Source organism: Mastigoproctus giganteus, chromosome 12 (assembly GCF_048544385.1).
Source record: "Mastigoproctus giganteus isolate SK-2022 chromosome 12, ASM4854438v1, whole genome shotgun sequence".
NCBI classification, from domain to species: Eukaryota; Metazoa; Arthropoda; class Arachnida; order Uropygi; family Thelyphonidae; genus Mastigoproctus; species Mastigoproctus giganteus.
This window is the reverse complement of record NC_143586.1, coordinates 106,408,090-106,421,578: the sequence shown is the minus strand read 5'-3', so window position 1 is coordinate 106,421,578 and position 13,489 is coordinate 106,408,090. Positions and strand designations below refer to the sequence as shown.

At 39.1% G+C, this 13,489-nt stretch overlaps 1 protein-coding gene across 1 annotated transcript in view; it reads right to left on the bottom strand.

The window, feature by feature from the left end:
* Positions 1-245: 245 nt before the first annotated feature.
* Taf11 (TATA-box binding protein associated factor 11) overlaps positions 246-13,489 on the bottom strand; it is a 114,324-nt gene continuing 101,080 nt past the window's right edge. Inside the window, exon 4 of the mRNA XM_090386078.1 lies at positions 246-356. Coding sequence (XP_090242204.1) covers positions 307-356 — 50 coding nt within the window. The 3' untranslated portion in view covers positions 246-306. The remainder of the gene's footprint in view (positions 357-13,489) is intronic.

The window sequence follows — 13,489 nt, the reverse complement described above, 5'->3', positions numbered from 1 at the left end:
TTGTTATAGCTGAAAATATCTACTTTCTTGTTGACATTTACACAAAACAGTATCCATGGATTGTTTGTGTTGCAAAGTGTCTCCCAGTATTCTACTTATGCCTATTTGTAATACAAAATGGATTGAAGGGAAACAAGAATCACACTTATTCCCACTGGATTCTGTGTGGATTAATCTTTTCTGTTCTTGGAGATGGTTTCATTTTTTGGCCCCCTGACTTCCTTTGGGGAATGATGGCATTTGCAGTTGCTCATATTGCATACAGTGCAGCCTTTGGTATGAATCCTTTGAATATTCCAGCTGGAGTTATATGTTTGGCACTTGCTCTGTTTTTTTACTACATCCTTTATCCAGGTCTAGAAGGTAAGTTGAGTAAAATATATAAATTATGATAACTTTAATTGTGCACAGAAACAATAATTTGATTCTCTCTCTCTCTCTCTTTCACACACACACACACACACACACACACACACACACACACACACACACACACACACACACACACACACACACACACACACACACAAGGGGGGGGGGGTTGGCTTTGCATTCCCAATGCTCCCTTGTGTTAGGAATGGACTGGTCTGTAACACTGGTGAAGGCTCAAAGATGGGAACAGCTAATTTAAGATTGTTGTTTACCCTCATGGCAATCAGTTTGAGTGTCTATGAGGAAGATTGGGTCAGTGGTGAGATCTTTCCAACTTTGAATGTGGAATGATTATGGGGGCAAGATTTGCAGGTGTCAGTATCTCAACAATAGCCAACACGGTTAAGTTCTCCTGTTCTGTCGTGTCATGAGTCTACCATGATGGTCAACAGCGGTTGAACAACGAGCCAAAGATCACATGTGGGACATCTAGGTGTAGTTGATGCCCATGGCAAGGGCTGTCTTGTCATGTAACACAGCAGCGATGTAGCACAGTGGCCCAGCTAACTACCTAGTATAACATAGAAATAGAAAGACAAATACCCACATGGACTGTGCACTGGAGATTAGCTCATACAGGCTACAGAAGTCAACAGCCTACATATATACCCCTACTCACTGTGAGACACAAGAAACTGCACCTTGCATGAACATATCAGCACCAACACTGGAACAATGATGCATAAATCTGTCATCTGGTCTTATGAATCTTGTTTCCAACTCTTATGCTGATGGATGTATCTGCATTGAGAAAGCAACTTGGGGCCATGATTGAATACCCAGTTGGTGTTCAGTAGAGCTAATGGTATTTTACAGTTTGGGAACTGTTTTTGTGGCATGTTCTGGATCCTCTGATCACCGTTACTCAATGGCTTGATGGGAATACCTTTTCTATCATTGCTGACAAAGTAGACACCCTTCGTGATAACAGTGTATCCAAACAACTTTGGCATCTATCAACAAGACTAGATAGGTGTTTGTTAATTGGTTTCAGGAACACAATGAATTCTCTGTCCTGCCATGGCTACCCAGCTTACCTGATCCCAATCCAATTAAGCATGTTTAGGACCTACTGGAAAAGGATATTTGATGCTACAAACCATCTATGTGATAACGTGTGGACATATTGTGAAACACATGCAACACCTTGTGGAGCCTTTGCCAAGACAAGTATAGGCACACGAGTAGATAAGGAAATACAAATTATTTCTTCCCTTCTCACATGGATAACTATCCAGACGTCCTCTGAGTTTATTCAAACTGTCAACCTCAACCACCTCTGAAGGCAACCAAGCAGTCCCAGCAATCGATTCACTGGCTAAAAGAACTTCCAACAATCCAGTCCAAACCTTTTCTCCTGTAATTTGAATTTATGCCTTTGAGTTCTGAAATTCTCAATAACAGTAAAAATTCCACTTTTATTCATTTTACTAACCCCTCTCAGTGTTATGAACCTCAATAGGTCACCTTTGAGGTGTCTGGTTGCCCACATATACAGAGTCTTTCCTCATATGGTCCTCAGATCTACTCTTAATGTCATTAGTGCCAATGTATAACAATATCACCTTTTGTACCCTTAAAAGATATCTTTTCTACATCAACTTTTTTCTCTGGCAGACATACCCTAGTTCTATTCCACCTATCCTTTTTTGAACAATATATTTCCTGTTTCCCTGACAATAGCTACCTCATGTAGGACTAGCACATTCTGTCTTGGGGGTTAGCATTAGTAGAGGCATACGATGCAAGAAAGCAAGCTTATGCTGCAGCATCAGCCTAAAAAAAAAAAACTTCCCATTTTACCCCTCCATTTGTTTGAAATGCCTGTTCAGCTCAGCCTTAAATTTATTTAGGCTATCAACTTCCACAACAAAAGATGGAAGTCTGTTCCACCAATCAACCCCCGCTGGCTGAAGGCAAATTTCTGCACATCTATTCTACAACTGTCTTTCCTCAATTTGAATCTCTGCCCTCAGGTTCTTAATCTGTGCAAGAGAAAGAATCCCACCAGCATTCAGCTTGCTCAACCCATTCAAGGCCTTATACACCTCAATCAGATCACTTTGCATGTGTCTACTCTCCAGGAACTGAAATTTGCAGAACTTAAGCCTTTCTTGGTAAGAGCACCCCTCTGTTCCCTTCACCAATCTTGTTGACCTTCTTTGTACTCATTCTAGCAATTCTACATCCTTCCTAAAATTAGGCCTCCAGACCTGAACACAGTACTCTAGGTGTGGCCTGACCATTGCCTTGTACAATGTGATAATCGCCTTCCTGTCCCTACTATCAAAATTTCTATATATCATTGACAAGACTCCATGACCTGCCCTGGCAGCCCGTCTGCACTGCTCAGCGAACTTCATATTTGACTGCACAATTACCCCCAGGTCTTTCACTTCCCACTTCCCTGAGTGTAGTAACACACAGTTGGAATGTTTCTCTTGGGTTATTGCTACCCCCATATGCAGTACTTTGCATTTGTCAATGTTAAACTTCATTTGCCACTTCTCAGCCCATTTGCCCAACATATCTAGATCCAGTTGGAGTAGCATACTGTCTTTACTGTCATTAACAACCCTGCCAACCTTTGTATCATCTGCAGATTTGTACATTAAACCTGATATACCTTCATCAATATCATTGATGAATACACAAAACAACAATGGGCCCAGCACCAAACCCTGGGGAACTCCACTAATAACATTAGTCCATTAAGAGCACACTGTCCATTGATTACCACTCTTTGTGGTCTCCCACTCAACCATCCCTTTATCCATTGTAGCAACTTGCCCTTAATGCCATACCTCTCCAACTTGTACAGCAGTCTTCCATGCACAACAGTATCAAAAGCTTTCCTGAAATCCAAGTTTATGATATCAAAATTATTTTTGGCATTCAGTTCCTTTGTGACCACATCATAGTATCCAATCAAATTAGTCAGACAAAACCTCCCTTTGACAAACCCATGCTGTGTCTGAAATATGACTTTGGTCTTGTCTAGATGATTCTGCAATGCTTCTTTAACCAGTGACTCCATTATATTCCCCGGAACACAAGTTAAACTAACAGGTCTATAGTTGTCACCTTTTGAACCCCCTTTGTGAGTTGTTGATACATTTGAACACCTCCAGTCTGTGGGGACTCCCCAGAGTCCAAGGAAGCTCTCATAATTATGGCTATGGGTTTGCTTACTTCATTTGCTGCCTCCTTTAATATAACTGGATAGATCTCATCCACCCCAGGTGCCTTTTTTATGTTTAACTTTAACAATTTCTCCTCCACTTTGCTCTCGGTTATTACAAAATCACTTGGCTCCCTCTTAGTTTAACAATCTTCTGGCATTCCCCTTATTGAATAACTCGTGTGTGAATGTAGATGCAAAATACTTATTCAGGTTTGCTGTTCTGTTGCCTGATGCACAAGTGCAAGCTCTGGCATTGAGGTGGGCAGCTGAGTTTGATAGGCTACCCCAATTTAATTCCTTGTAGGCATTCACCCTGTTCTTCAAGCTCTCATAAATGCCAGTCAGAACACTGAAGTCTTACCTTCACTCTTTACATCGAATACACACACAAACATCCTCTTGGCTGTATCATATTCAGGCCGACCGGGTTAGCCGAGTGGGTAAAGTACCTGCCCGGCAACCCAAAGGTCGCGGGTTCGATTCCCGCCTCGGGCTTGGATCAAAGTACTGCAAAAACCTTGGGAGGTGCAATATGGCCACAGAAGCCGATGCGCCAACAACTACCAAATCAAAAAAAAAAAAAAAAAAGTATCATATTCTGTTAGAGAGAGAGAGGCAACATCAAACAAGTAGTATGTTTTGTAAGGCCATGATTTGGAGGACAACTGACCCCTCAGTTCTCCCTGGAGCCACAGCACTCACTACTTTTGAGCCTTTGCTTGTCTTCTCTGGTTGGTAGTTATGATTTCCGTTCAAATTCAGTATTAATTGAGAATACTACACTAAAACAATAACACTGCACTGGTTTTGCAGCAATATTATGATACAGGAATATCTCGCATAGCGTGGTTTCGAACAGCGCAGGTTTTGCTATAGCGCAGTTTATAAATTGAAAAAAAATTAACTATGTTACACACCAATACATTTGATATGTATGTATTATAATGCCAGCAAGTAGGCCAATGCGTTATGGATTCAAGGCCATTCTGACTGTTGTCGCAACTCATTATATACAGACTCTGCTAGCATTCATACATTAGTAAACACTCTAGATTCAATCGGCGAGGTCGTTGAGTGTGTGTGAGCTGTACAAATATTTTTCGCTGTGTATTCCACGCAAATATGAGTGGAAAGAAGAAACGTAATGGCGCTGAGTGTTCTTCTAGATCCAAACATTGAACGAGGTATGAAAGTAAGGCAGGTGTTGCAAAATGACATTCGATGTTATAAAGAGATGTATGCAGATAAAAAGAAGAAAAAAACTGTACAAAATAAGTACAGTTTTTCATTTTTATCATTTTTTCATTTTTATCATTTTAGTTTCTTTTTTTTTTTGCAAGAACTTCATGTGCATCAATTTATAGTAAACAAACACCTACATATTTTTGAAACTAGATCCATATAATCAAATTGTCTGAATGCATTACATTAAAATACTTACTAATAATACCTCAATCAATGCGGTATTTTTTTGGCACAAATTAACCTTGCTATGCAAGGTATTCTTGTATTGAGTTTACATTATATGCAATACTCCACCAAGTTTTGCTACGTTACTCCTGTAAAGTTGAGTTAATTATAATCGTTAATAAAATTATTAACGACAACCAAAATGATTCAAATCTGAGACACCTATTTACCAGAATTAAGATGCTAGAATTCCCCCTACCATGCACTACATTACAAATTTATGAGATGATATTTGTAGCACATTAGTGTATGTATATTAAGGAGCAATGTACAAAATCCACTGCTAAATTTAAAAATAAACTAATGAAAGTGACTAGGAATATAAAGCTATACATAGAACATAATTTAATACTAATTAGATCAATAAAATGGCAAAATTTTACAAAAACTTATCTGCTCCCAGGAGCTCAGGAAGGTGTTGCTAATTCAAAGCCAACTCAGTGTATGTATAGAAAAATACATACTATGTGGATTTAAAAAAGCAAAATAGGTTTTTATTGATACATATTATTATTAGCCGTATGGTGCAAGGAAGCCTGAGGCTTATGCTGCACCAGCCAAAAAAAAAAAAAAATTCCCACATTAACCTCAGAGAGAGGCAGGGGCAGAAGGGAATCACCAAGAAAGTAAGAAAGAGAAGAATGATGATATCCAGCTCGGGACCCTGGATTTGCCAAGCCCATACTCACCAGATGTGAGCCCCTATTGGGTGAGATTTGGATTCTTTCCAAACCCATCATCAAAACTAAGTGGGACTAGTTAGAAGAAAGGGAAACAAAATATGCTAAAGGGTATATTACTATTACAATAAATACATTTAAAATTATAATACAATAAAATATGCAATAAAGCAGTAGCAACTAATTATACAGGGTGATTCACTACCAGTGCGACAAACTTGCAGGAGGTATAGGGGACACGAAGACTAATCGGAATCACATAACATTGCAGGGTCCGAAATGCCTTCGTCATGCAGTAGAGGACATTGAACAGGAGGTCGTGTGAACAGTGATCCCACTGGAAGTCAGCATTTGCGAACCGGTTCCCGAGGCGGTAGGATGGACGAGTATTCAAACGTTGAACTGGCTGACATGCACCTCGCGTATGGAGCTGCGGACTGTAACGGGCGCGTTCCTCTGCGCTTGTACCAGGAACGTTTCCCGCACAGGCGTGCTCCTCATCATACAATTTTCGCACGTGTGCACAGAAGGTTACGTGAGACTGGTTGTTTCACGAAAGGTACCATGAATTGAGAGCGAACGACGAGGATGCCAGACAATGAGGAGAATGTCCTATGTCTTGCAGAAGGCAATCCGAGTAAGAGTACTTGAGCGATAGGCCAACGATTGGGTATTTCCCAATCCACTGTATGGAGGATACTGTCAACAAACCAAATGAGTTCATACCATCTGCAACACGTCCAATCATTGGAGCCTGCGGATTATCCACTCCGGAGGACTTTTGCTACTTGGTTTCTTCAACAGAAACGGTTTGCAAATGCTGACTTCCAGCGGGATTGCTGTTCACGCGACCTCCCGTTCAACGTCCTCTACACCGCATGACGAAGGCATTTCGGACCCTGCAATGCTATGTGATTCCGATTCGTTTTTGTGCCCCCCTACACCTCCTATAAGTTTGTCGCACTGGTAGTGAATCACCCTGTATACTGATTTTAAACTAATACAATCTTTTCTTACACATTAGAAATGTGTAAGAAAACAAAAATCATAACAAAAAGGGGTGAAACAGTACATACCTTGGTAAGAAGACTAAATTTGAAACTCTACTGCTAAATGTTCAAAATATTGCCTAATGGTGGACAGATACTTTATAAAGGTAATAGTGAAGGCAATATGAGTTAAATGGAAGGAATTAGTCCTCAACCAATAAGAACCAGAATAGGTTGTAACCTAGATGCTGAGGTTAGAGGAGGATTAATCTTTAACCAAAAGAAAGCATTAGGTAACACAATGGCATCAGTCAAGGTTAAAAAAAAAAAAAAAAAAAAAAAATGGGGGGGGATGTCCTTGCCCAATAGAGCAGGAAGGAGTGAAATAACCTAACCTAAATAAATAACATATTGGAATTTTTTCTTCAGCACATTAGTATTACAACTAAAAACATCAAAACAACTGAAAATTTCAGTAAAGAAATATCAGTATTCGTTCAGTCTTTTTTACAACAAAGATTATCTTCCCGGTACAATATTTAAGCCCAGGACTGGATTTACACATAAGCTGGACAAGCTACAGCTTAGGGCCTCGCATTACAAGGGGCCTCCATATCAGTACAGTATAAGAAAAATAAAAAATAAATGATGAACATCACTATACAAAAATTATTGTTATTAATACACTTTTTGCTTTCCTGCTTTTACTTATCCTAAAAATAATTTATTGCAATATATTTTTGGTTGTTTTTGCAATGCATGCCTTTATTTTCTTTAAACAAAAATGAATGAAAATAATGTCTTTTGTTTCATTATATTATTAATTTCATTGATATTATTGTTATTATTAATAGTGTCAAAAATCTTATTTTTTTTAACAATTAATAAAAACGTATGTTATTACTATGTATGTAGCATTTCACATGCACCCTTTGATGATCATGAAACCCTATTAAAGTTAAAATTCACTCAGTAAAGGGGACTTTTAAAAGTTATAGCTTAGGGACAACAACAACAACTTTTAAATCCGGCCATGTTTAAGCTGACAATTTATATCTTTGCTGATTTAGCTTCCCCACAAATTTAATTTATATTGACATGTATGTGTTGTTTTTTTCCCATTCCATCACCTTTGTACACCAAAAACTGAGTTTCAGTTTAATCTTCTTCCTGATGCACGTACGTATGATATGATGCACATAAGGCAATGCATCCAATTGACATGGGTGAACAGTGCAATGTTGAGTCAGTTTGGCATGATATAAGCACTGGGAAAACAAGAATAAGCATAGTAGTGTGTTATAGGCTGAATGACTGTGATAAGTATACCAAACTGTAGAGAGAAATAGTGGGCCAGTAAATCAGAATGTCTTATAATTGGGGATTTTAACTTCCCAGATTTGTATACTAGCAAAACTTTTGTGGATTTATTGGATGACTGTTTTCTACAGGAGCATGTTCAATAGGCAATGATTTACTCTTGATCTGATTATCAGCAGTGACTATTCATGCATTAAAAATCAGCAGATAAAGGAACCACTAAGTGAGAGTGATCACAGTATACCGATGTGGGATTTATTTAGAGATGTAACTACCATCAAGGGTAAAGTGAATGGTTTTTGCTTTTGTAAAGGTGACTATGGTGGTCTCAGTTAGTTTTTAAATTCTATACAGCAGGACCAACAGAAAATTTTAAATGGGAAGCATTCAAGGAATTAATCTTGGAAGCTTGGCTTTTCATAACAACTAAGCAATACTGTTAGTGTTAGGCCTATATTGATGTCAGATGAACTAATGAGACTCGTAGCAGAGAAGAAAAATGCATGGGATGCGTATAAATTATTAGGCAACACGATGCCTATAGTAGATATAAGCTAGTTGAATAATTGATTTTGGTTTTTATGGCACAGGAGCAACTAAGGTTATGTGCTAAGTCCAGTTTCATATGGAGTCATCCTGGAATGTGTTATAAGCTAGTCTGTAATCACATCACAAAGGAGGTTAGACAAGTGAAGGCAGATTAGAGAAATCTTTGGAAAAAGGATGAAAAGAAAAACAGCAAAGACATCTTTTACATATGTAAACTCTAGAAGGAAGGGATGAAGCAGATTGGTCCACTTGATATCTATGGTTTGACTTTGATGATCATGCTCAGGTAGCTGACAAACTGAATGAGTATTTTGCATCTACATTCACACGAGAAATTCTGTAGGGAAGTGGAGGCCAGAAGTTCAAGCACTAAAAATGAGAGAAATGATTTTGTAGCAACTGAGAGCAAAGTGGATGATAAATTGCCGAAGTTAAACGTAAGAAAGGCACCTGGGGCAGATGCGATCTATCCAGTTATTTTAAAGGAAACAGCAAAAGAAGTAAGGAAACCCTTAGCCATAATTATGAGAGCATCTGAATTCAGGGGAGGTCCCTTCAAACTGGAAATGTGCAAATGTATCCCCAATTCATAAAGGGGATCAAAGAGTGACAGGTAATTACAGACCTGTTAGTTTAACCTCTGTTCGGAGGAAAATAATGGAGTCACAAGACTGCAGTTATAGTTAAGACATAGCATGGGTTTGTTAAAAGAGACTGGATGCAAAAAATAATTTTATATCATATACTTGGATTTCAGGAAAACATTTGATACTGTTGCCCATGGAAGAATGGTATACAAATTGGAGCAGTATGGCATTAAGGGCAAGTTGTTGCTATGGGTAAAGGAATGGTTGAGTGGATGACACAGTGGTAGTCAATGGAGAGTGCCATTTGTGGACTAATGTTATTAGTGGAATCCCTCAGGGTTCAGGGTTGGGACCATCGTTGTTGTGTATATTTATCAATGAAGCTATATCAGCCTTAACGTCCAAGTTTGCAGATGATATGAAGGTTGGCAGGGTTGTTAATGACAGTAATGACAATACACTACTGCAACAGGATCTAGAAAAGTTGGGCAGATGGGCTTGAGAGGTGGCAACTGAAGTTTAACACTGAAAAATGCAAAGTAGCAGTAACCCCAGAGTAAAATTGTGCAGTCAGATAGCAAGTTTGCTGAGCAGTGCAGACAGGCAGCCATAATTACCAGAGCAGCTTGTGGGGGGGGTGATGCACTATGGCCATAGATGCTTATTTGCCTAATAAATCTCCAAACAAAGCAGCAGCTTGTCCTGTCAAGGATATACAGTAGTTTTTCTAGCAGGGATAAGGAGGGGATCATCCCATTGTATAAGGCAATGGTAGAGTCACACCTTGAGTATTGTTTACATGTCTGGAGGCCTCATTTTAGGAAGGATAGCTGCTAAAAGGAGTACAGAGAAGGACAATGAGATTTGTGAGGGGGAACAAAGGATTGCACTTAACAAGAAAGACTTAAGTTGAATGGTTTGAGCAAGCATAATTTCGATGGGATTCTTCCTCTTGCTGAGATTACACACCTGAGGTGGCATAAATTCAAATTGAGGAAAGACAGTTGTAGAATAGATGTGGGGAAATTTGCCTTTAGCCAGTGGGTAGTTAATTGCTGGAACAAACTTCCAACTATAGTTGTGGAAGACAGGGCGCCTCCGTAGCCAGGTGGGAAGGAGCAGCAGTGCGTAGCACACGCTTCTTGATTAGACCGGGGTTCGAGCCCGTCACCACCAAATACGGAGGATGCAGAAAGGTCAGGGAATGACCACCGCATATTCCCGGAGCAATATGGCCTTAGTTGCTAATGCTCCTAAAAACCAAATAACAACATAGTTGTGGAAGTTGACAGCTTAAATAAATTCAAGGAAGAACTGAACCAACTTTTGGAGCAAATGAATCAGTGAAATGGGAAGGGTTTCTTTTTTTTTTTTTTTTGCCGATGCTGTATATAAGCTTGCTTTCTTGCATCATATGCTTCTGTTAATACTAATGAAAGCCATACAAAGTGTCATTATTTATTAACTACTTTTGCTTTGAGTGTGTCCTTCAAGTTGCAGTTATAATTATCACTGATGACATGACTGCAAACTGAAGTCTAAAAATGCTGAAGGAGTTGATATTAGTCTCACTCACTACTGGAATTTCAGCAAATTCTGGTAGTTTTGCTTAAACCAAATCGTCTTCTTGCACCTTCACTTTGGTAGGACTCAATCCCTGGTATTACCACCCATTTGCAAAATCCAAAAATAACATGCATGCTTAATTACGAGGGACTTTTGAAAAGTTCATGGCCTGAGTATGAAGGATTTATTTAAGGAGCCTGGTAACATGTTACTTTTCAACAGTCCTCTTTGGAGTCAATATAGTTTTGCCACTGATGCTGCAGTGTGTTGATTCCAGCTGTGAAGAAAGTTTTCTCTTGTTCCTCCAGGAATGTATCCACTGCAGCAATGACATTTCTGTTGTTGGAAAACTGATGCCAGCCAGGTATTTTTTAAAATTAGAAAATAAGTGGAAGTCTGATAGTGCTATATCTCATGAATACAGGGTATGGTCCAAGATTTCAAAGCCAAATTCAAGCAGTGTAGCCATAGCAATGACAGACTTGTGAGTAGGCATCTTGTTCTGGTGGAACAAGACTCCTTTGCTTGAGTTTTCCTTGGCATTTGTCTTTGATGTTTTATGTGGTACACTCATTCAGATGAGACACTGGCAATGTACTGAACTGCCACTTGTCAGTCGCTCATCACCAGATCATGCACATTGTCAACTACTTCTGGTGAGGAACGTTGCAGGTCTTCCACAGTGTGAATCAACTTCCAGGCTCTCTCCCTCATTCCTCATGAAATGTCCAAGACACTGGCAATGTACCACACTGTCACTTGTTACCTTCTTCCCATGCTGTTAAAGATCTGCCACTCACTTTTTTAACCATGGAATAGGAAGGGACATCCTCCCCAGTGTCCTTATCTTCATGAATTGCCTTTGGCATTAGTCTCTTTCCCCCCAAATATTGGATGACTGAATGAAGAAAGATGGACCAATTTTATCCATCTTTCATCATCCACACAACCTTGTTGACTTCAGGACCTGTATTTAAGAAAAGTGGAAAATGGTACAGAAATTAACACTGTACCATTCCCCTCAGTCCACTAAATTTTTGACTTCTCCTCTCATATTCAAATACAGCCAGTATGGTATGTTTTCACAAATCAGTTCACCTGGGATTTTTCTTTGGGTATTTCTATTTGGTTTGTTAGACAATCCAAACAGAAATGAACATCAGCTGATTATGATTGCTTCAGATATATATTTTTTTTAATGAAACCCCCAAACATGAAAGGCATTAAAACCTATAGTATTATACCGTGCATGGGTTATAGGAGATGCTGGAAACTTTTTTGCTCTGGTGACTAAATATGGGTTTCACCACTTCAAGACTCTAATAAGCAAAGTGGTGGTATTGTACCAGTTGATGAGAGCCATACTTGCCCACTTCTAAAATGTTGAGTCAGTTTTATTTATAACAATGGCTCTGCTGTCTTGACTTGGCGATCAAGTGCATTGGCATGAGCTTGGCAATGCAGAGTGTGTGAGAGCGAAAATGACAAGCATGACTTGGCATTGCTATATAGGGTGTCTGATAATAAGTTGCTCCCTATTTTTAAATTATTGTAACTTCTTTGTGTTTAACAGATTTTAATGAAACCATGTTATATGATTCATAATTTGAGTTTTTTGATACATTTTAAAATTCCAACATTTGTCATTTCCTTAAATGTTTGCTATTAATGATTGCAAAAAGTTCTGTGAGCACATTGGTGATTATTACTTCCAGTTTGTCCGAGTTGCATGTATTTTATGGTAAACCTCTTCCTCAGCCTACTCCATTCAAAAAAAAACTGCAAGACATCAGATCTGCACTGTGGGCAGTCCATGTCTGTGAATCCATCACTCTAGGAAATGATTATGCAACGTACCGACATTTGCAATGAGGGTGCTCCATCCTGCATAAAATTAAGTTTCAGTGTTGTCTCACTGTGAAATAACTGCCTACACATTACCTTGCAACAATTAAGTTATCTTTTGGCAGCCAATGTGTGTGTCACAGAATGAAAGGGTCCAATGACTGTTGATAATGTGATATCACACCAGACTTCCAATTATACTGCATCTTCAACACATGCCCAGATTTTCTACTCTCCAATAATAGTAATTTTCGATTAACAAAAACAGCACGAAATACAGCCTCGTCACTCTAAACAATATTATCAAACAGCTCTGGCCACTGTTTTTCTCATGGTCTTCCTGATGATATTCGCAACTGCATAAGAGGAGAGTCCATTTTTGCAAATTTCTTCTTGCACTGATTTCCACAATCACTGATTTCTGTTTTTGTAATGGGCTCCTTGAGAACATCTGTCACTGTCACAATGTTGTCTGGAGTCTGAGATTGGTGGCTTCCTGTTCTCTCTCTATCAGTGATACAGCCAGTTGTCCAGTTGTCATTAACTTCTGATGGAAATTTTTTTTTTTTTTATTGTTTTTGGGTTGCACAAATCCCACATTCAGCCCTCCACTACCTTTGAACCCTTATATAATCCCAAACTCTCGTAGTGGATTGTGATTTTGGCCCTCTATTGCACACTCGAAACTAGAGGCATGATTTACCTGTAAAAGAAACTACATATGGGTAACAGTAACCCCAGAGCAATGTATCAACTCTGCAGTACTACACTGACAGTGGTGGAGAATGAAAAGGACCTGGGGGTAATTGTGCAGGCAGATATGAAGTTCTCTGAGCAGTGCAGACGAGCTGCAAGAGTAGCTCATGG